This window comes from Chlorocebus sabaeus, chromosome 11, assembly GCF_047675955.1.
Source record: "Chlorocebus sabaeus isolate Y175 chromosome 11, mChlSab1.0.hap1, whole genome shotgun sequence".
In the NCBI taxonomy this organism is placed as follows: Eukaryota; Metazoa; Chordata; class Mammalia; order Primates; family Cercopithecidae; genus Chlorocebus; species Chlorocebus sabaeus.
The window spans coordinates 51,922,327-51,945,670 of NC_132914.1; the positions used below are offsets into that span (position 1 = coordinate 51,922,327).

The 23,344-nt window shown below is 43.2% G+C and overlaps 2 protein-coding genes across 5 annotated transcripts in view; one reads left to right on the forward strand and one right to left on the reverse strand.

Annotated features, from left to right (window-relative positions):
- The window catches only part of CBX5 (chromobox 5), a 43,648-nt gene extending 32,329 nt beyond the window's left edge, over nt 1–11,319 (reverse strand). The window contains exon 1 of the mRNA XM_008003506.3: nt 11,179–11,319. The gene's annotated coding sequence lies outside the window, so the exon portion shown is untranslated. The remainder of the gene's footprint in view (nt 1–11,178) is intronic.
- A 548-nt stretch (nt 11,320–11,867) lies between these two features.
- HNRNPA1 (heterogeneous nuclear ribonucleoprotein A1) lies at nt 11,868–18,314 on the forward strand. 4 transcript variants are annotated; one of them, XR_012094506.1, is made up of 12 exons: nt 11,868–11,996; nt 12,561–12,677; nt 12,964–13,110; nt 13,281–13,491; nt 13,579–13,671; nt 13,758–13,850; nt 13,985–14,059; nt 14,265–14,420; nt 15,002–15,157; nt 15,457–15,516; nt 17,867–17,937; nt 18,163–18,314. XR_012094506.1 is itself a non-coding variant. In XM_073020838.1 (11 exons), the coding sequence occupies exons 1-10, from the start codon at nt 11,982–11,984 to the stop codon at nt 15,510–15,512; spliced, it is 1,119 nt and encodes a 372-aa protein (XP_072876939.1). In that variant the 5' UTR covers nt 11,868–11,981; the 3' UTR covers nt 15,513–15,516; nt 15,748–16,456. The 4 variants fall into 4 exon arrangements, 2 of the variants coding, with proteins under 2 accessions (XP_072876939.1, XP_072876940.1); XR_012094507.1 differs by lacking the exon at nt 14,265–14,420; XM_073020838.1 differs by lacking the exons at nt 17,867–17,937; nt 18,163–18,314 and adding an exon at nt 15,748–16,456.
- Nucleotides 18,315–23,344: the final 5,030 nt, after the last annotated feature.

Here is a 23,344-nt window from a genome sequence, read left to right on the forward strand (position 1 = left end):
AGTTTTCTTATTTTTTCCTGTAGAGAGGTCTCATTATGTTTCCTAGGCTGGTCTGGAACTCTTGGCCTCTCAAAATGTTGAGATTACATGTGTAAACCTCCATGCCCACCCAAGGTTCTGTATTTAAGTGAGTTTTGGTAGTCTGTCTTCAAGGAAGTTTCTAACTTCAACTAAGATATTGAATGTATTCATACCATTTTTCTTTTTTTTTTTTTTTTGAGACGGAGTTTCACTCTGTCACCCAGGCTGGACTGCAGTGGCCGGATCTCAGCTCACTGCAAGCTCCACCTCCTGGGTTTACGCCATTCTCCTGCCTTAGCCTCCCGAGTAGCCGGGACTACAAGCGCCCGCCAACTCGCCCGGCTAGTTTTTTTTTTTTGTATTTTTTTTTTTAGTAGAGACGGGGTTTCACCGTGTTAGCCAGGATGGTCTCGGATCTCCTGAACTCATGATCCGCCCATCCCTGCCTCCCAAAGTGCTGGGATTACAGGCTTGAGCCACCGTGCCCAGCCTGTATCGTTTTTCAAAATATTCCCTTATTACTTTTATCTGTAGGATCAGTAGTGATATTCCTTATTTCCTAATATTGGCAATTAGTATCTTTTTTCCTGATTTATCAATTTTATTCATCTTTTCAAAGAACTTTCCATTTTACTGATATTCTCTGTTGTTCTATATCCCAATAATCGCTGCTTTTATCATTACTATTTTCTTGTTTACTTTGGATTTAATTTGTTCTTTTTCTAGGTTCATAGGGCCAAACCTGTCAGTCACCTGCTTTTGTTGTTAAAGTACTTAATGCTATCAATTTCCCTTTAAGCGCTGTCTTAACTGCATCCCACAAGTTTTTTTTGTTTTGTTTTTGAGATAGGGTCTCTGTCACCCAGGCTCAAGTGCAGTGGCAGGATCACAGCTCAATGTAGCCTTGATCTCCCAAGCTCCACTGAGCTTCCCACCTCAGCCTTCCAAGTAGCTGGGACTACTGGCGAGCCACCACTCCTGGATACTTTTTTGTTTTTTCTAGAAACTAGGTCTCACTATGTTGCCCAGGCTGGTCATGAACTCCTGGGCTCGAGTGATCCTCTTGTCTCAGCTTCTCAAAGTGTTGGGTTTACAGGAATCAGTCACAGCACCCAGCCTCATCCTAAAAGTTTTGATATATCGTCTTTTCATTTTCATTCAGTTCCAAGTATATTTTAGTTTTCTTTGCAATTTCCTCTTTGTAGGTGGGTTACTTTGAAGTGTGTTGTGTAGTTTCACCATATTTAGGGATTTTTCTTGATATCTTTGTTACTGATTTCTTATTTAATTGCACTATGATCAGGAAAGAAACATACCTCGGCCAGGCACAGTGGCTCATGCCTGTAATCCCAGCACTTTGGGAAGTTGAGATGAGAGGATCACTTGAGCCCAGGAGTCTGACATCAATCTGGGCAACATAACAAGACCCTGTCTCTACCAGAAAAAAAAAAAAAAGGGTAGGGGGGCTAAGCATGGTGGCACATGCCAGTGGTCCCAGCTTTTCTGAAGGCTGAGGCAGGAGGATCACTTGAGCCCAGGAGTTTCAGGCTGAAGTGAGTTATGATTGTGCCACTGAACTCCAGCTTGGGTGACAGAACAAGACCCTGTTTAAATTTTTTTTTAAAAACCTTTATGATTGAATCCTTTCGAATTTGAGACTTATTGACCCAGAAGATAAACTGTGTAAATGTTCCATGTGCACTTGAAAAGCATATGTATTCTGTTGTTGCTTGTACTATTCTATAAATGTCAATTATATCAGATTATTGGCAGTGTTGTTCAAGTCTTCTGTTTCCTTACTGATTTCGTCTGTTTTATCAGTTACTGAGAGGCACTGAAATTTCCAAATATATTGCAGATGTCTGTTATTTCCTTTTTTTTTTTTTTTTTTTCAGACGGAGTCTTGCTCTGTCACCCAGGCTGGAATGCAGTGGTGCAACCTCAGGTCAGTGCAACCTCCGCCTCCCAGGTTCAAGCGATTCTCCTGCCTCAACCTCCCGAGTAGTTGGGATTAATTATAAGCGCATGCCACTATGCCCAGATAATTTTTGTATTTTTAGTAGACAAGGTTTCGCCATGTTGGCCAGGCTTGTCTGGAACTCCTGACCTCAAGAAGTCCACCAACCTCAGCCTCCCAAAGTGCTGGGATTACAGGCGTAAGTCACCGCGCCTGCCTTGTTACTTCATTTCTGTTTTCCTTTGTGTATGTTGAAGCTTTATTATTAGCTTGTAGGACATTTAGAATTGTTATATCCACTTGATGGATTTATTCATTTATTACATAACCTGGTGTTTGTTATTTGCCCTATTTCGTAAGTCTATCATGGAAAAATAATAAGAAAATACTTTGGAAAATATATAGGAAACAGAAGGAAAAATGTTTAATAATCAAGGAAGTTAAAAAAATTTTAATGAATTTTCTTTATTATCTGTAAGTCTTATCTATGCTTATCTCTATTCATATAAATGAGGTTTGCTATGTTTTATCAGATCTTAGGCATAATTTATTGTTGTGAAATACTGAACAAATTAGCAGTATATTACCCTCCACAACTCACAGTGAGGTGAGGTGCACAGATTTAGGGATGAGAAACGAGGCACAGAGAGTTCAAGGATTTGCCTTAAAAACAAAACTTAAGATTTCCCAGCCTGTTAGTTGACCTCTTTAGTACAGGGCATTTTATTCCGACATAATTATATTTTATTCTGACATAATTATGCCCTCTGGCTCAGATATGAACTTGCTTTATTCTAAGAAACATAGATTACTATCAGAAAAATACTTGAATCCAATTTAGTTCCTCCTCACCACAGAAGAAATAAATAACGAGTGTCTTATAAAACCTGATCTTCAGTCCTTTCAAGTACACCATCTCAAGCTCAGGGCTTTATCTAGTGTCCTTCCTAGTAATGAAACAGGATGGAACAGGCATTCAGTGAGTATGAAGAATAAGACTGCAAGTGAAAATTTTTACTCTCTCTATAACCTAGTTTCAGGTAGAAAAAAATTTGTCAGTGTTTAATTTTGATGAACTACTACTACTGGAAAGAAAATCCAGGCTACACAATCTATAGCCTCCCTAGAAATATAGAAAAAATGTCCCAGATAGTCTATTACATCCCTTGTAGAAAACCTTTTCTTTAGAAAGGCTTAAGCACACAGCTAACAAATACAGGTTATCCTGTGTTAATACCCCAAGGAGTTAACAGTCAGCCAACAGCTCGGTCTTCCATCCTTCAAGTCCTAGGCAAGAACAGGACTACACTGACACAAAACGTTGTAATTTGTAATGTTTTGATTCACATTTAAAATTACTGACTTAAGGCCGGGTGCGGTGGCTCATGCCTGTAATCCCAGCACTTTGGGAGGCCGAGGCGGGCGGATCACTAGATCAGATCGAGACCATCCTGGCGAACACAGTGAAACCCCGTCTCTACTAAAAATACAAAAAAAATTAGCTGGGCGTGTTGGCGGGCGCCTGTAGTCCCAGCTACTTGGGAGGCTGAGGCAGGAGAATGGCATGAGCCCGGTAGGCGGAGGCTGCAGTGAGCCGAGATCACGCCACTGCACTCCAGCCTGGGCGACACAGCGACACTCCGACTCAAAAAAAAAAAAATTATTGACTTAAAAAGCAAACTCCAAGATGACTTAGGAGTCACTTCATAAAGTCTAAGGTCTAGAAGGCTTGTTAATGATCACCTATCCAACTCCTTCCCTATAAGATGAAGAAACTAAGGACTAAAAAGGGCAGATGGCTCACCCATGGTTACACCATTAGATAATGGCAGAGGTAGGACAAGAACCCAGGTTTCTGAGCCTTTTTTCACTTGCCCCTCTTTCTTTAAAAATAATCATCTTTTCTGAATTAGGTCAAATCTATTTGGGTAGAGGTTAGGGAACCAATGTGTAGTGGTCTGAATGATGGCCCTCTCCCAACAGAGATTCATATCTTAACCCCTTGAACCTGTAAATGTTACTTTATATAGCAAAAGATGTGATTAAAAGATGAATCTGGCCAGGCGTGGTGACTCATGCCTGTAATCCCAGCACTTTGGGAGGCTGAGGCAGGCGGATCACCTGAGATCAGGGGTTTGAGACCAGCCTGGCCACAATGGTAAAATCCCATCTCTATTAAAAATACACAAATTGATCGCCGGGCGCAGTGGCTCAAGCCTGTAATCCCAGCACTTTGGGAGGCCGAGACAGGCAGATCGCGAGGTCAGGAGATCAAGACCATCCTGGCTAACACGGTGAAACCCTGTCTCTACTAAAAAAAATACAAAAAACTAGCCAGGCAAGGTGGCGGCCGCCTGTAGTCCCAGCTGCTCAGGAGGCTGAGACAGGAGAATGGCGAAAAACCCGTGAGGCGGAGCTTGCAGTGAGCTGAGATCCAGCCACTGCACTCCAGCCTGGGTGACAGAGCGAGACTCCGTCTCAAAAAAAAAAAAAAATACACAAATTGGCTGGGCACCTGTAATCCCAGCTACTCAGGAGGCTGATGCAGGAGAATAGCTTGAATCTGGGAGGCGAAGGTTACAGTAAGCCGGGATCGCACCAATGCACTCCAGACTGGGCGACAAAGCGAGACACTGTCTCAAAATAAAATAAACATGAATCTACATTTTTTTTTCAGGGACCTGCCACTTTAGGAATAAAATGTATTTTAAATCTGCTCTCTCAGGTTGAATTAAAAGATAGGAGAGGATAAATTTATCCTGGTTCATCCAAGTGGTTTCTTATTTGCAATCATACGTATCCTTATAATACAGAGGTAGAGGGAGAGTTCTGATGCAAGTACTCAAGAGAGAAGACAATGTGAAAACAGAACAGAGAGACATGCCAAGGAATGCTGACCATAATCAGAAGCTAAAACAGGCAAAGAACACAGTCTCTCCTACAGCCTCCAAAAGGGCCTCAATATCTTGATTGTAGACTTCTGGGCTCCAAAATTGTGAGAAGAATAAACTCCTCTTGTTTTAAACCACCAAGTCTGTGGTAATTTGTTACAGCAGCCACAGGAAACTAATACACAGGGGGAATAAAATTTTAAAAATCATAAAGTAGACATATATAAAACATTACTGATCCAAAAAGAATTGTGTTTCAGATAACCCAAAGAATGTCTAAAACCTTTAATCCCTCATTTTCAAAGGGTAAATTGAGGCAACTGCAGGATACAATTTGCCCCAAAGAAATTGGCAGATCTGAGAAGAAACTCAGAAAGATCTAATATTTACATAGCTGCTAACAGGAACAGTGTAGGTTTTTCTGCAAACATGCTAGTTGGTAGAGCTCCTGGACAGACTAAACATAGGCAGCAGTTGTCACAGTGGGTGTTCTTCCAGCACAAGTGTAAAGCTGTCATCAGAAATGAATATGTGGCTTCGAGTGGCTTACAGAAATCCAACAAATCTGCATCTTGGACTCTGGACAAGCGAACTCTTCTCAGGATGACCTGGACTCCTTCCTATTAGTACAATGATCAGTTAAAATCATTCTCTATAAGCAAGGAAGAAAAATAAAAGTTTATGTCAGGAGAAAAAGATGATTGCCCAGAGTCCAAGTTCACGAATAGCAGATATGTAAACAGCCATACTGAGTCAAGTGGTATCTCATGTTGTAATTTATTACTTTTAAAATCAATATCCAAAACATAGCTTTAGGCCCAGTTTCATGTAAGGTGAATGGAAATAAAAACAATCTAAGTAAAACGACAAAATAAAGACTAGAAATGCTTTACCATGACAGTTATTAATTAAATGGGCTATATCAATAAGATACAGAAATCATGCTATGCTGTTAAAGACCTCAATAGAGCTCGGCACAGCGGCTAGCGCCTGTAGTCCCAACACTTTAGGGGGCCGAGGCAGTTGGATCACGAGGTCAGTAGATCGAGACCATCCTGGCTAACACGGTGAAAACCTCTCTCTACTAAAAATACAAAAAAATTAGCCAGGCATGATGGCACATGCCTGTAATCCCAGCTACTCGGGAGGCTGAGGCAGGAGGATCGCTTGAACCTGGGAGACAGAGGTTGCAGTGAGCCAAGATCACGCCACTGCACTCCAGCCTGGGCAACAGAGTGAGACTGTCTCAAAAACAAACAAACCTCAATAGAAGCAAAAAAATACTTGGTCTTCCTCAAAAATCTTTGTACCGATACCAAACCTTTCTCTTTTCTAGAGTATTGTTAAAGGCTCTGAGAATCTCCAGCATTTCCCCAGCCATATACAAATCTAGCCGCTTCAAAAGTAGGCTCACTCCTTCTTTCCCCAACTATCACCCTGCTTACCTACTACCCAAATTGAAGCTTTCCACTTACTAGTTTTCAGACAGAACAGTGAAAAAATATATTCCCCTTTATAGTAAACACTCCTTTTAGATTTGGTTGCAATGGTTAGGTATATCTCTAAGTTGTTCTTTTTTTTTGAGAGTCTTGCTCTGTCATCCAGGCTGGAGTGCTGTGGTGCTGAGTCTCGGCTTGCTGCAACCTCCGCCTCCCAGGTTCAGCAACTCTCCTGCCTCAGCCTCCAGAGTAGCTGGGACTATAGGCACCCGCCACCACGTCTGGCTAATTTTTTGTATTTTTAGTAGAGATGGGGTTTCACCATGTTAGCCAGGATAGTCTCAGTCTCCTGAACTCATGATCCGCCTGCCTCGGCCTCCCAAAGTGCTGGGATTACAGGCATGAACCACTGCACCCGGCCGGTATGGCTCTAAGTTCTAAGCACAAATGCTGTAACTTTTGTAATTGGAGGCCCAACACATATCACACTGGAAGTTAGGATTTCTAACTCTGTGAGATTCCCAGAATTTCAATGAAAAATTACCCACTAAAATTTCACCACCAGAGAGAAAAGTTCATCATATCTATTAATTATCACATTAGAGGCTGGGCACAGTGGCTCACGCTTGTAATCTCAGCACTATGGGAAGCCAAGGCAAGCGGATCACCTAAGGTCAGGAGTTCGAGGCCAGCCTGACCAACATGGAGAAATCCTGTCTCTACTAAAAATTAGTAGGGCGTGGTGGCACACGTCTGTAATCCCAGCTACTCAGGAGGATGGGGCAGAAGAATCGCTTGAACCCGGGAGGCAGAGGTTGAGGTGAGGCAAGATCGCGCCGTTGAACCCCAGACTGGGCAACAACAGCGAGACTCCGTCTCAAAACAAACAAACAAACAAACAAAAAAAACCCTATCACATTGTGAGAGATTTTGCAATATTTTTATTGTTTTCTCTCTTTAAGCACTGTGAGACTTCACAATAAAACAAGCAATTTTCACTTGCACACCAAACTAGAAAGTCTCGGCTTGCCTCCTATAATCTTTCAAAGTAAAACACATGAGTAAAAACACCAAGTAACAGGTCACTGCTTAATCTGTTTAGATACTCCTTGACTTACAGGTTGAAAATACGAAAAATTGAACATTCATTTCCTACACCTAAGCTGTTCCTACTGAACATCATAGCTTAGCCTAGCCTACTCTTAACTGTGTTCGGAATACTTACATTAGCCTACTGTTGGACAAAATCACCTAACACAAAGCCTATTTTATAATAAAGTGTTGAATATCTCATGTAATTGGTTGATTACTGTACCGAAAGTGAAAAACAGAATGGTTATGTGGATACTTGAAGTGTGGTTTCTACTGAAAGGAAGTTGCTTTCCACACCATTGTAAAAGTGAAAAAATCTTAAGTCGAAATATCACAAGTAAGGGACCATCTGTACACGGGGATGGGGCTGGAGATGGAAGGAACTGACTCAGAAAGTAATCAAAGGTGGCATGATTTGGTGACCTATTGTTCAGATCAGCAGTCTTTTTTCCCCCAAAACTCTGGGTCTATGAACAGCTGCGAAATCAGTTCGGTGGAAATTGACTGCTTTCTTAAGACAATGAAATAGTATACTGCAGACAAGAGTATCAGAGTGCTCTGCACATTTGTTTGTTTAGTGAAATCTGTTTCAATGTGTGTACAGGATTACTGTAAAATATATTTCTTATTGAAGTCAAAAGTTTTGAAACGTGGATCCAAAAGAATCCCAGTAAAGAGGCTAGCTAGAATCAAGTGAAAAAGACGGATGTGAGGCAAAGTCTACCTTCTTCAAAAACATATTTGCCGTTATTTTAGGAAGCCAAACAAGGACAAGATGCAATCAATCATATGTATAAGTTTAAGTTGCAAAAAACGGTAAATATTTCTTTTTTCCTGAGACAAGGTCTCACTCTGTTGCCCAGGCTGGGGTGCAGTGGCACGATCTCGGCTCACTGCAACCTCTGCCTCGGGGTTGAAGCGGTTCTCCCATCTCAGGTTCCTGAGTAGCTGGGATTACAGGCGCCCACCACTATGCCTGGCTAATTTTTGTGGGGTTTTTTGTTTTTTGTTTTGAGACGGAGTCTCGCTCTGTTACCCAGGCTGGAGTGCAGTGGTGCAATTTCTGCTCACTGCAACCTCCGCTTCCCGGGTTCAAGCAATTCTGTCTCCGCCTCCCGAGTAGCTGGAATTAGAGGTACCTGCCACCACTCCCGCTTAATTTTTTTGTATTTTCAGTAGAGACGGGGTTTCACGATGCTGGCCAGGCTGGTCTTGAACTCCTGACCTCAAGTGATCCACCCGCCTCGGCCGCCCAAAGGGCTGGGATTACAGACATGAGCCACTGCGCCCGGCCCAATTTTTGTGTTTTTAGTAGAGACGGGTTTCACCATGTTGGCCAGGCTGGTCTCAAACTCCTGGCCTCAAGTGATCCGCCCACTTCAGCCTCCCAAAGTGCTGGGATTACAGACGTGAGCCACTGGCACCAGATCAAGTGGTAAAAATTTTAATAAAAATTTCCTTTTATCAAATGGAACAATGATCAATTCTGTATCTAAGGAGATAAACATCAGGATTTAGCGATCCATTTACCAAAGGCCACTCCCTAAACACTTCAACCATCTTCTCTCACTTTTACCTATTTTCCAATTGGTAAAATAATGGATTTTGAAAAAATAATAAACTCTAACATTTTATTTTTATTTTTTAGCAATGGGATCTTGTTGTGCTGCCCAGACGAGTGCAGTGGCTATTCACAGGCATAATCATTTCACACTGCAGCCTTGACCACCTGAGCTCAAGCCTCCTGCCTCAGCTTCCAGAGTAGCTGGGACTACAGGAACATGAAACTGTGCCCTGCCTACTCCAGAATCTTGGAAGAATGATTTTCAACCGAGGGAGATTTTATCCCCGATCCCTACCCCTCCGGACATTTGGCAATGTCTGTTAACAATCTGATTGTCACAAATGGGGATGTGGCGAGAGGTGCGATGTTACTGGCATACAATGGGTAGAAGCCAGGGATTGTGCTAAATATTTTACTATGCACAGAACACCCCAAATACCCTTAACAAAGAATTATTATCTGCCTCAAAATATCAACGGTGCTAATGCTGAGAAATCTTGCTATAGGTTAAGAGTGTATTCCTTTCAAACCTAAATAAATCTAGGACAGATACCCTTAACCAGTATCACTTTAGTTCTCAGAAGCTCAGCAACCCCATTACTACCATACCTACAAATAGGTTTAAAACCAGGTATAAATTATATGTAAATACTTTGTCCTTTTGCTAGTGCCAGAGAACACGGAAATTTTTCCTCTGTTCATAAACTGCTATTAAAATCGTTTGTTTTTGGTATAAAGTCGGAAAGGTCTCTAGTCATAAGTGTACTTCATAGGTAGTTGATTTTCAGTATTTAAGTATTTTCCCTTGATCCTGAATTATTGAATAAAGCAGTAAGACTCTGATACAGCCAATGTTATCAAAATTTATTTATTTCTCCAAAAGATCCTGGAATAAGCAGAGTGGGCATTACCAAAAGGAGATAGACTGCATGTAAAACACACTTCGAAGGAAATCTAATTAAAAGGCAAGGAATAATCCAGGTGATGGATGAGTCTTCTGTCCCCAGAACCCTAAATATTACCCTCTTTAAGCGTTTCTTTTTTAATCCAAAGTCAGATATCCTCAAATGAACATCAAAAAGAGGGGTTTTAGGATATCTTTAATGGTGTAAAGAAAGGAAATGTATGAGAGGGAAAGTTCCCGGGAGAAAGAGACTAAAATAAAAGCACTGGGCACATGGATTATATAAATCAGAAAAAGGGTGGTAAGTATGTAATTATGATTAGAAACACAAAACAATTGACTTCATTTTTTATTTAATTTTAATCACAAATCATTAATCTTGCAAAGTTTTAAACATTAAAGAACCAGCCTGCCTCGATCCTACTGTGTCCCTAGGACTGACACACTTTGGTGTGTAGCTTTCGAAAACTTTTCTATGGACCTACAAACATATTGTTCGTGGAAATATGCACTATCAGCATATAGAGATTTCTCCTATTCGTTCTAACATTTTAACAGTCTTCCTAAAGAAGCGACTTCTGAAAGTATTATAAAAAAACAAACAAAAACCTCCTCTGTTCCCCAAACCTCAAGTGGTGAGGAGGCGGGGAAAAAATGCTCAAGTCGAGGAATACAGGAGGAAGCTTAGGCTTTCAGGGAGGTGTATGGGACTGAGGCCTAAAGGCTCCGTTAGAACATTAGAAAAGTCACTGTGGATAAAACATTCATCCTCACACGCCATTACAGGCACCGACTCCCCTTCCTCACAACCCCAAATCGAAGACCTCTCTCTTTTGGAGAGCCGATTGGACGACTGGTCCCAGCGCTTTCCTTAGGCTGTCCGTCTACTGGCTCCAGATTCGTTCCATCCGTTTAACCGCCCGATCCCGCATTCCCCATTGGAGTCAAACCGCTGCCTCCAGGAGAAGCCCAACCTACCGCGCGCTTCCTGCTCACTGGCTCAGTGAGACGCTGCTCAGAAGGGGAAAACCCATCTCCCACATTCCGATGGCCCAAGGGCCGATCAGTCGGCAGCTCAAGGCATACCCAATTGGTCTATACACAAGCCAGTCAAAGTCTTCGGCTGCACTGCTCCAAAGAACCTACAGGGATTAAAACATCCCGCCCCCTGTTCTTCTATTGGTTGACCCGATCCACCGCTGCCCCTTGACTATCCCCCACCCCGCGGTCCATTCATTTCACACAATAACGGGCCCAAATGGAGTCAGTTCAAGACCTACTATGGGTAGATAAGACTGTCTGCCACTTACCCGGGATTGAGAGTGATCACTCACGCTAACGTCTGCCCTGTTCCTGTTTGGTGAGGCCGCACCACTAGCCACCACCGCCGCCGCCTTCTGCGCAACGCCAACCGCCCGCCAAAACGGATCCTTCCTTGCGCCTGCGCAACCAATCCTGGGACCGGACCTTTTTTCTCCGCCCACTGCGCATGCGCAAAGCTAGGACCAACTCCCGCCAACACGCAGGCGCCGTAGGTTCACTGCCTAGTCCTGCCCGCCATTTCACGTGTTCCCAGAGGCAGGTGGAACTTCTTAATGCGCCTGCGCAAAATTCGCCATTTTGCTACACGTGCGGTCAACAAGCGTTCTTTGCAAAAAAACTGTGACCTCCTGGCTAACTGCTTTTCTAATACATAGTGTTAATCATGCTTTGCCAAGCGACTTGACTGTAATATTTACGCGTGGAAGATTAAAAAGGCGTTAAACACCCCAGGTAGATTCAAACATGAATGATTGGTCGGTTGGCCAATCAGACTGGTTAACAATAATATTACTCGAGAACCAATTGACTCCAAGGGGTGGAGACACGTAGAACGCCCAAAAGAATGACGTTACACAGCAATGTGGCACCACAGGCCAATAGCAAGGGGAAGCGATTTCAAATGTCCAATCAGAGCTGTTCCAGGGCGGAGTCTACCAATGCCGAAAGCGAGGAGGCGGGGTAAAAAAGAGAGGCCGAAGGTAGGCTGGCAGATACGTTCGTCAGCTTGCTCCTTTCTGCCCGTGGACGCCGCCGAAGAAGCATCGTTAAAGTCTCTCTTCTCCCTGCCGTCATGTCTAAGTCAGAGGTGAGTTAGGCGAGCTTTCCAACTTGAATTTTTTCGTCTCCCTTTCCTGAATCGGTAAGATGCGGCTTGGTTTCGTTTCTTGCACCAGCCGATTCTACAGTTAACTTCGGTCGCTGCCAAGGCCTACCCCTCCCAAAGTTCAAGTCGCCATTTTGTCCTCTTGATCGCCATGAGGCCGCTCTTCGCCAACCATGAGTTATCACGCGGGACTCGCTACTCGTAGCAAAATTCTTAGGCACATAGGATCTTTGTCTTTTTTTAAACCTTGCCTTGGTGAGCGAGATTTCTGAAGAGCGGTTAGTCCCATTATGGAGATGCACCCCTCCCGCCCAAGCCTTTGTTGCGCGTGCGTCGAAGACGGCTAGAGACGCATGCGCTTGCGATTTCCCAGCAGTCCCAACCCCCAGCATACTGCCTCCCTTGGTGGGGAGAAGCACGTGGCTTGTTGCGACCTGAACAAACAATAAGTGCTAGGTACACAGTTGGTGTCTAGTTTTTCTTTTCCTTGATGGAAATTGTTTCGTGTTGTAGTCCATTTAACACTTCCCCCTTCCCCCACTCCAGTCTCCTAAAGAGCCCGAACAGCTGAGGAAGCTCTTCATTGGAGGGTTGAGCTTTGAAACAACCGATGAGAGCCTGAGGAGCCATTTTGAGCAATGGGGAACGCTCACGGACTGTGTGGTAAGAATTGGGACAAAGCAGTAAAATAGCCGATTTCCTTGGCATATCTTGGTGCAGTTCTCTCTGAATGCTTATGAAAGTTGTTAGTAGCATTATGGTTAGAGCTTTGTCGACAAAGGAACATTCTGCTTTGATTTTAAAAGCTACTTGTTAAATCTAGGGTAGTGGGAAACTGGACCGCTTTTTATAAAAGGCTGGTATAAAGTTTCCTATTGCCCTATTCAAAGTTAAAATGACAAAAGCTTCTGCGGTCAGACTTTGTTACATAAATTAACACTGTTCTCAGGTAATGAGAGATCCAAACACCAAGCGTTCCAGGGGCTTTGGGTTTGTCACATATGCCACTGTGGAGGAGGTGGATGCAGCTATGAATGCAAGGCCACACAAGGTGGACGGAAGAGTTGTGGAACCAAAGAGAGCTGTCTCAAGAGAAGTGAGTTGTTTTGTGTTGGTTTTTTTTTGTTGTTTTTTTTTTCCCCCTTCAACTCATTCAGAGATGTGCTGCTATGGACTTAAGATTCAGGAGTTTTCTAAACTTACCAGAACAATTTTTGATTGAATATAGGGTTTGCTAATCTAAACCTGTGGTTTTCCTCCTATTAGGACTCTCAAAGACCAGGGGCCCACTTAACTGTGAAAAAGATATTTGTTGGTGGCATTAAAGAAGACACTGAAGAACATCACCTAAGAGATTATTTTGAACAGTATGGGAAAATTGAAGTGATTGAAATCATGACTGACCGAGGCAGTGGCAAGAAAAGGGGCTTTGCCTTTGTAACCTTTGACGACCATGACTCCGTGGATAAGATTGTCAGTAAGTATCCGATAGTGGCATTTAGTAAGGGTTCCACAATCCATGTGGCATTCTAAACCCTGAGACCATGTATTTACATTTTTTTAGTTCAGAAATACCATACTGTGAATGGCCACAACTGTGAAGTTAGGAAAGCCCTGTCAAAGCAAGAGATGGCTAGTGCTTCATCCAGCCAAAGAGGTATGCTTGTTGCTTAATTAAACCTTAAAGGTAACTTTGAGTTACTTCAGTATTAATGATTTAATGCTTAAACTTCATTTCTTAAGGTCGAAGTGGCTCTGGAAACTTTGGTGGTGGTCGTGGAGGTGGTTTCGGTGGGAATGACAACTTCGGTCGTGGAGGAAACTTCAGTGGTCGTGGTATGTATGGTTTATGTACATGTAGTTCTGACTTCACACCGTCTTTGCTATGTAGATTTTACAGTGTGGGAAGTGCATTCAGAATGTCATTTTCAGTGCAAGTCATACGTAAAACTTGAAACTTTTTCTTCCAGGTGGCTTTGGTGGCAGCCGTGGTGGTGGTGGATATGGTGGCAGTGGGGATGGCTATAATGGATTTGGTAATGATGGTAAGTTTTTTAGGACTAAGTAGAGAAAAAATCCTGGCAACCTGGATCTTTAGAGTAGGTTGATAAGAGACTAAAATTCTGGTGCATGACAAACTCAATCTTGCCCATAACACGCATGCTGTGAGCAGGCCTTCAGCCATTACACTTGCACACGTTTTCATTGTCAAATACTTTTGTCTTATTGAGAAGAATTGTATTCTTGTAGGTGGTTATGGAGGAGGCGGCCCTGGTTACTCTGGAGGAAGCAGAGGCTATGGAAGTGGTGGACAGGGTTATGGAAACCAGGGCAGTGGCTATGGCGGGAGTGGCAGCTATGACAGCTATAACAACGGAGGCGGAGGCGGCTTTGGCGGTGGTAGTGGTAGGTATCCAGTGATCCAAGTACTTGGTGTGACAGCTAGATTAGCCTTTTAGAGCTTGGGTTCTGGTGCTGTTAAAGCATTGTGTGGTACACTGCATGGCATATTAAAAACAAATGGGCTTGCTATGCTACCTCCTCCTAGCTTTAAGCTGGGGCCGCCTCACTCCCAATTAGTAGAGATAAGTGGATAGTATTGTCTTTGAGTTAGATTAGTATCATAGAAGGATTTAGTATCTTAACTCCTTTGGGACCTTAGGCGCTTAGTTGATGTATCCAAGATACTTCTGCTTGCCGTGGCCCTGGATCCATCAAGGCCTTCAAGGCTGGAGAATATGCTTGAGCCACTATGAAAATCTCTTTATTTTATGTCATGGTGAGTTAGGCCAGTTTTCTTTTTATTACTGGATTATTCAACTGAATGCCTTTCCCAGAGAATGAAATGCAAAGATTGGAGTCACCATAGTTTGGGAGAAAGGAAGGCAGATAGATAACTCAACCTTATTTTATTCTGACCACTAAACAGAATTGGAAACTAGCATCATCCTCAGGTAACAGACGAAGGCCCTCTTTCCCATTCATAGGAAGCAATTTTGGAGGTGGTGGAAGCTACAATGATTTTGGCAATTACAACAATCAGTCTTCAAATTTTGGACCCATGAAGGGAGGAAATTTTGGAGGCAGAAGCTCTGGCCCCTATGGCGGTGGAGGCCAATACTTTGCAAAACCACGAAACCAAGGTATGGTATCTGTGTAATTTGGGATCATGTCAAAAGAGTTGTATCTGTAGCTACTGCTGGGAAGAAAGCCCTTTAACTGTTATGTCTAGGCAGCAAAACGTTTACAGTTTAGAACCTTCAGAAAGTGATAATTTGATGACAAATTTTAAAAATCATGGGACTGCTTTACCACCTCCTTTGGAGTAGGGGCCATTTTTAAATGGCCAGACACTTGAATTTAACTTTTATTATCTCAACTATGAAAACATTGTGTTACTGTTGGCACTTTGAAACTTCAAAAGAAAAATTGTACTCTTCAGGTGGCTATGGCGGTTCCAGCAGCAGCAGTAGCTATGGCAGTGGCAGAAGATTTTAATTAGGTAAGTAAGCACCTTTTTGTGTGTGGACATAATTTTTTAAATTGCTGATGAACCCAATAACCCTAATGTAGCTGAGCAGTGCAACATAGTTAACATTATAATTGCAGTAATTGTGGATATAAAGTTAATATTCAGATCAGCAAAATTTGTGGGAAGCAAACTTGATATTGGATTGTAGCCTTGAGTCTTAATATGTTTAGATTAACAACTTTATTCCATATTGTTCAACAGGAAACAAAGCTTAGCAGGAGAGGAGAGCCAGAGAAGTGACAGGGAAGCTACAGGTTACAACAGATTTGTGAACTCAGCCAAGCACAGTGGTGGCAGGGCCTAGCTGCTACAAAGAAGACATGTTTTAGACAAATACTCATGTGTATGGGCAAAAAACTCGAGGACTGTATTTGTGACTAATTGTATAACAGGTTATTTTAGTTTCTGTTCTGTGGAAAGTGTAAAGCATTCCAACAAAGGGTTTTAATGTAGATTTTTTTTTTTTTTTTGCACCCATGCTGTTGATTGCTAAATGTAATAGTCTGATCGTGACGCTGAATAAATGTCTTTTTTTTAATGTGCTGTGTAAAGTTAGTCTACTCTGAAGCCATCTTGGTAAACTTCCCCAACAGTGTGAAGTTAGAATTCCTTCAGGGTGATGCCAGGTTCTATTTGGAATTTATATACAACCTGCTTGGGTGGAGAAGCCATTGTCTTCGGAAACCTTGGTGTAGTTGAACTGATAGTTACTGTTGTGACCTGAAGTTCACCGTTAAAAGGGATTACCCAAGCAAAATCATGGAATTATTGGTTATAAAAGTGATTGTTGGCACATCCTATGCAATATATCTAAATTGAATAATGGTACCAGATAAAATTATAGATGGGAATGAAGCTTGTGTATCATCCATTATCATGTGTAATCAATAAACGATTTAATTCTCTTGAATGAAATGACAACTGTATGGATTTGGGACTGGCAGAGATTTGGACTTTCCCTACCCACTCCCCTTGATGATGTTGAATGCTTCTATCACAATTCAAGTTCAAAGCTCTGCCAGGGAATAGAAACTAGCTGCTGGCTAATGCCGCTCCATAAATCCACAGATTTGAAGTGTTTGGGAGGCCTTTTAAAAATAAGCAATATCAGAAAGTATTTTAATGAACATAAAGATAGGCTTACATTAAAGGAAAACTGCAGTTTGACTGGGTTCTGGTTGGGTGGGCCTTCAGAGGTTTTATCAGTTAACTATACTAATTTGGAGATGAAAACCATACCGATAGAAACTAAATTTTTCTACGTAATTTCATGTTAACTGCAGTTTCCCTTATGGCACAAGGTCACACAATCTACCTAAAATGTTAATTGTATAGAAAATGATTTCTAAACCTTTAACAGTTAATATCCAATAATGTGTTATTTGTACATAGATTCTTTTGAGCCTTACCTTTGGTGCTCTCAATTTCAGTGCTATTGTACCTAGTAGCATAGAGATTTGTTTATCAATAGTACTGTATATTCATTCCATCCCATGGGTGTGTTGGAAGTTTGGGGAGGAGGGTGGTGGGAGGTGGGTGGGAGGTGGTGGTGGGTGGGAAAGCATGGGTGATAGTCCATGATACTGGCTGAGTTTGCAATAGCAGGTGGAACCTTAACTATTGAGGGAGTTTGCAGATACCTCAGGATTCGTGACAATGCCTTTAAAGATCCAGGAGAGATGTTCAGCTACTAGGAACTGCTAGCAAGTATAGCGCGAATGGCTCCGAGCTCAGACACTCTACAGCTGAGAGTAGACACTTGTGGTATGTGGAGTACAGATAAGCCAGGGGCAGGCCACGGCACGCTCCATGAAAGCTAGGAGGGAGTGAAATTTCAGTGATCATCGCAAGGAAGGAGGCAGACAAGAGTAAGGCACACCTGACTCTTAGGACTAGCAGTCAGAACCAGGAGGAAAGGTTTTATTGCTATGCGGGTAGGTAAGAACAGATTTTACTTACATCCATATAGTTGCTTAAAGTCCAGTTTTCTGTTAAACATTTTTCTTAATATATTGAGCCAAAACTAGTCCAGTTAAGCTGAACTTGGTTTTTCTGGAGATGAATTATTTTAAATTGACACCCTATTGGTGGCTCCCAGTTGAAGGAAGTGAGCACATTATTTGTACTGTGAATATAAATTTTTACCCTTTTATTTATCTTCCTTTGACCCATTTCCTTAAAGTAACGGCTCAAAGTAATAGACTCTTCCCCATATGGTGGGGGGATGGGTGGGCTATTAATGGGAGGTATGGGGGGTTTAGCTTGAGATGGGACTTGGTCTTAGAAGAGAGCTACTTCTAAAGGCTGTTTACTTTTCTAGGGAGGAGTCTGCTACTAGTCTTATCAGCTCTTAAAAACAGAAACTCACCTGTCCAAGTTCGTGGCAGAAAGGTAAGTTTTTTACAAGTTAGTGGTCAGCAAAAGAATGCCCTGCGTTCCCAAAGTAAAAAGGGAGAAGGACAAGCTGTACCTCAAAACAAAACATTTTGTAATCTCATCCAATTGCAAAAAGTTACTGGTACAACCAGGTATTCCCAGTAGTGACAATGGATATAATTGTGTAGTCATTCACCTCTGTTTATATAAATACTTTATAACCTCTTTTGCCTTTTGCAGGAACGTCCTTGTGAAGACCTTTATCTGAGCCACTGTGCTTCGTTAATCACTGCCATGCAGTTGACATGAGCTGTTCTACAGCTCAAATTCCATTTTGTAAATGGGGTTTTTTGTGTTTTGTGTTTTTTTTTAAATAAACTGTATTTAACTTATTTCTGCTTGTTTTGTCCTCCTTTGTGATATCTATGGTTAATAACATGTTGAAATTCAGGTTAGAGAGGATATGGTTGATTACAATGTGAATTGCTATATTTAGATTCATCCCATTCAGCTTTATGGTTTAATGAAAATAGAAATGGGTTTTCACTGCTGGAGTAATTTTTGGCTCATCATAATAAGTAAACTTTACTGTTGATCCAATTGAGCATGTCCTTTTTCTAGCTCCCCTGGCAAGGGAAAATCAAGTTGTAGCACTGCCATTGAGCTCAGTAGGTCTCTATTGGGACTTATGCTCACCATCTGTTGCAGAAGGACATAATGGATTTCATCTTTGGCAAACAAGTTGGGTTTATTGGCCAGCTGTCTCATACTAAAGTAGAATTATCAAGCCAGGAGTAAGAAAGTAAACTGAATGGGAGGCAAGACTTAGCCTCTCAAAGATAGTGAGCCTAAAAATGTAAGGGCTATTTTGGAAGCAATAATTGTATCCTCTAGCAAATGCTTAGGTTTTTCTGTGTGTGTGTTTGAGATGAAGTGTCCCTCTGTCACCCAGACTGGAGTACAGTGACAATCTTTGCTCACTGCAACCTCTGCCTCCTGGGTTAAAGCAATTCTGACTCAACTTCCCATGTAGGTGGGACTAGAGGTGCCCAGCTAATTGTATTTTTAACAGACAGCGTTTCACCATGTTGCCCAGGCTGGTCTTGAACTCCTGGCCTTAGGTGATCCGCCCACCTCAGCCTCCTAAAGTGCTGAGATTAGAACTGTGAGCCACTGTGCCTGGCCACTTAAATTTTTCTGATACTTTTTTTTTTTTTTTTTTTTTTTTTTTTTTGAGACGGAGTCTCGCTCTGTCGCCCCGGCTGGAGTGCAGTGGCCGGATCTCCTGGGTTTACGCCATTCTCCTGCCTCAGCCTCCCGAGTAGCTGGGACTACAGGTGCCTGCCATCTTGCCCGGCTAGTTTTTCATATTTTTTTTTAGTAGAGACGGGGTTTCACCGGTTTAGCCAGGATGGTCTCGATCTTCTGACCTCGTGATCCGCCCGTCTCGGCCTCCCAAAGTGCTGGGATTACAGGCTTGAACCACCGCGCCCGGCATTTTTCTGATATTTTCAAGGAAAGTTTATCCAGCCTCAGTTTTGAACCTAACAAAAGTGGAGGTTGAATTATTGGGAAATTTTTGCCTCTTAACACCCATGCTGTTTTGAAATAACTATGTGGGACTAAGTTCCATCAGCCTTGTGGTACTTGGAAGTAATGTCAGGGTCTCAGTTTGTGACTTGGCATTTACTAGAGGTTTTATTGTGGACAATCAGATTTCCTTGAAGGGAAAGGGCAACTGGAGGGTAGTAGTTTCCTAAAAGCATGCCTATTGAAGAGAAACATTGTTTCATTCCATGTGCTTTGCTACATACTTCATTATATGGGATTGTGAAAAGTAAATTCCATATTTTCTGAATCAGGAAATAGGCTCAAGGTAAAATCCTGTCCCAAGTTCCTGCAACCACTTGACCATGTAACCCAGGCTGCTCTATTTTCAAACTTATGTTCCACCTTGTTTAGGTCAGCATACCAAACGTGTGTGTGCGCGTGTGTATGAGATGGTCTTAACTAGTGATTTTCATGAGAGCACGGGGATTGTCTGTACCTGACATCTCTTAGGTGAACTAATTAAATTTCTGAACAGCTAGCCCAAGCCCCTGTCCTTTGCAACTTGAAATGGGGAGACAAAATGGCTGGGTGCAGTGGCTCATGCCTGTAATCCCAACACTTCGGGAGGCCGAGGCGGGTGGATCACGATGTCAGGAGTTTGAGACCAGCCTGGCCAACATAGTGAAACCCCATCTCTACTAAAAATACAAAAATTGGCCGAGCACAGTGGCTCATGCCTGTAATCCTAACACTTTGGGAGGCCAAGGCGGGCAGATTGCCTGAGCTCAGGAGTTCAAAACCAACCTGGGCAACATGGTGAAACCCCGTCTGTACTAAAAAATACAAAAAAAATTAGCCGGGTGTGGCGGCGCGTGCCTGTAGTCTCAGCTACTCAGGAGGCTGAGGCAGAAGAATTGCTTGAACCGGTGAGTTGGAGGTTGCAGTGAGCCGAGATCACACTACTGCCCTCCAGCCTGGGTGACAGAGTGAGACTGTCCCCCCACCCCCCAAAAAATACAAAGATTAGCAGGGCGTGGTGGCGCGCGCCTGTAATCCCAGCTACTCTGGAGGCTGCAGGAGAATCACTTGAACCTGGGAGGCAGACGTTGCAGTGAGCTGAGATCATGCCACTACACTCTAGCCTGGGCAACAGAGCGAGACTCCGTCTCAAAAAAAAAAAAAAAGAAATGTGGAAACATTGCCAGGCGCAGTGGCTCACATCTGTAATCCCAGCACTTGGGGAGGCCTAGGCGGGAGGGTCACTTGAGGTCAGGAGTTCGAAACCAGCCTGGCCAACATGGTGAAAACCATCTCTACTAAAAATGCAAAAATTAGCTGGGCGTGGTGGCAGGTGCCTGTAATCCCAGCTATTTGGGAGGCTGAGGCAAGAGAATCGCTTGAACCTGGGAGGTGGAGGTTGCAGTCAGCCAAGATCCTGCTGCTGCCCTCCAGCCTGGGCAACAGAGCGAAAGACGCTGTCTCAAAAAACAAAACAAAAAACAAGAGAAAAACAATGTGGAAACATTGGATGGCTCGTGACTGTGATAGCACTTTGGAAGGCTGAGGTGTGCAGATTGCTTAAGCCCAGGAGTTCAAGACCAGCCTGACCAACATGGCGAAACCCCGTCCCTACTAAAAATACAAATATTTGCCAGGCGTGGTGGCATGTACCTTTAGTCCTAGCTACTCAGAAGGCTGAGGCGGGAAGACTGATTGAGCCTGGGAGGTTGAGGTTACAGTGGGCCGAGATCAGCCCACTGCACTCAAGCCTGGGCAACAGAGTGAGATTCCATCTCAAAAAATAAAAAATAAAAAAAATAGGAAGCGCTTCAAGTTGTTTTCATTCCCTAAACTTAGGCTAGAGACCACGTTCCATATCTCCCTAATCACTGTGCTGCTTTTAGGTCTCAGTATCTGTGGTGCCCATTTTGGTTTGAGACAGTCTCACTCGGTTGCCCAGGCTGGAGTACGGTGGCATCATCATGGCTCACTGTAGCTTCAAACTCTCAGGCTCAAGCAATCCTCTCACCTCAGCTTCCAACATAGCTGGGACCACAGGCATATGCCACTGTACCCACCCACTAATTTTTATTTTTTATTATTTTTTTCTTTTGTAGGGTCTCCCTATGTTGTCCAGGCTAGTCTCAAGCTCCTGGGCTCAAGCAGTCCTCCCACCTCAGCCTGTGGTGTCTAGATCAGAACTTGGATGTAAGGTTTTAATGTTGGAATGGAGCTAGTAAAATTGAATAAAAAGTAAACGTAAAATATTCTGAAGAAGCTAGCTGTGTAACTCAGTGACTGGGAATATTGGAGACCATACAACTCCAAGCAAGGAGATTGTGTCATATCAGGGAGGTTTGACTGGACTTTAACTGATATGGCTAAGGAATCTGAAACTTAGTCAATTATATTCTGTTTCAAGAAGAAACAAAATAGACTAATAAAAAATATCTAGGCCACGCATGGTGGCTCATGCCTGTAATCCCAACACTTTGGGAGGCCAAGGCAGGTGGATAATTTGAGGTCAGGAGTTCGAGACTAGCCTGGCCAACAGGGTGAAACCCCATCTCTACTAAAAATACAAACAATAGCCAGGCATGGTAGCAGACACCTGTAATCCCAGCTACTCGGGAGGCTGAGGCAAAGAAGGTGGAGATTGAGGTTGCAGTGAGCCGAGATCGCAGCACTGCATTCTAATCTGGGCGACAGAGTGAGACTCTGTCTCAAAAAAAACAAAAAACCCAAGCACGGTGGCTCACGCCTGTAATCTCAGCACTTTGGAAGGCCGAGGCAGGCAGAACACCTGAGGTCAGGAATTCAAAACCAGCTTGACCAACATGGAGAAACCCTGTCTCTACTAAAAATGCAAAATTAGCTGGGTGTGGTGGTGGATGCCTGTAATCCCAGCTACTTGGGAGACTGAGGCAGGAGAATCACTTGAACCCGGGAGGCAGAGGTTGTGATGAGCTGAGATCACACCATTGCACTCCAGCATGGGCAACAAGAGCATAACTCCATCTCAAAGAAAGCAAACAAACAAGATCTTTAAGGATCTAGAAAAGGAGGGCCCCAAAACAGGAATTGGGTAGTGTTGGCTGGGTGCAGTGGCTCACTCCTGTAATCCCAGCACTTTAGGAGGCTGAGGCGGGCAGATCACCTGAGGTCAGGAGTTCAAGACCAGCCTGACCAACATGCAGAAACCCCCATCTCTACTAAAAATACAAAATTAGACGGGCATGGTGGCACATGCCTGTAATTCCAGCTACTCGGGAGGCTGAGGCAGGAGAATCGCTTGAACCTGGGAGGCGGAGGTTGCAGTGAGCGGAGATCGCGCCATTGCACTCCAGCCTGGGCGACAAGAGTGAAACTGTCTCTCAAAAAGGAAAAGATCTGGGTAGTATTTGTCTAACATAACCAGAGAAAACGTTTCACAAGAATGAATATTTTACTCCACTGTGGAGTGACTTTTACCAAAGCTTGGGTGTGAAATCTTCTGAAATTTTGATGTATAAATTCCAGCCAAGAATAGCCCATTCAATCTTCTGAGAGAACTCTGGCATATTAGGACCCAGGCTGAGAGGCAAGCAGGAGGGGAAGAAAAAAAGAAAGGCCTATGGGCATTCTGGGCTTTTTTGTGCTGGGAGGATTGAGAGAAAAGAGATGTAAACATCAGGAACCTTTGCATAGGGTGTTTAGCCAGTTTGGGCAGCTCTCCAAGCTCTACAAATAAGGCACCACCAGGGAGTGTGGGGTTCTTCAGATCATCCATGGCCCCTTACTCTGAAAAGGAGGTGAAGGTGGTAGATCCCCGTACTGCTCAAGCCCAATATTTTTTTTTTTTTTTTTTTTTTTTTTAGATGGAGTCTTGCTC

What these genes read in the sequence shown, in the direction of transcription:
- HNRNPA1 (XM_073020838.1), top strand. An exon ending in CTCCGTGGATAAGATTGTCA is followed by an intron (nt 13,492 to 13,578) that starts GTAAGTATCCGA and finishes ACATTTTTTTAG; the next exon opens with TTCAGAAATACCATACTGTG. An exon ending in TAATGGATTTGGTAATGATG is followed by an intron (nt 14,060 to 14,264) that starts GTAAGTTTTTTA and finishes GTATTCTTGTAG; the next exon opens with GTGGTTATGGAGGAGGCGGC.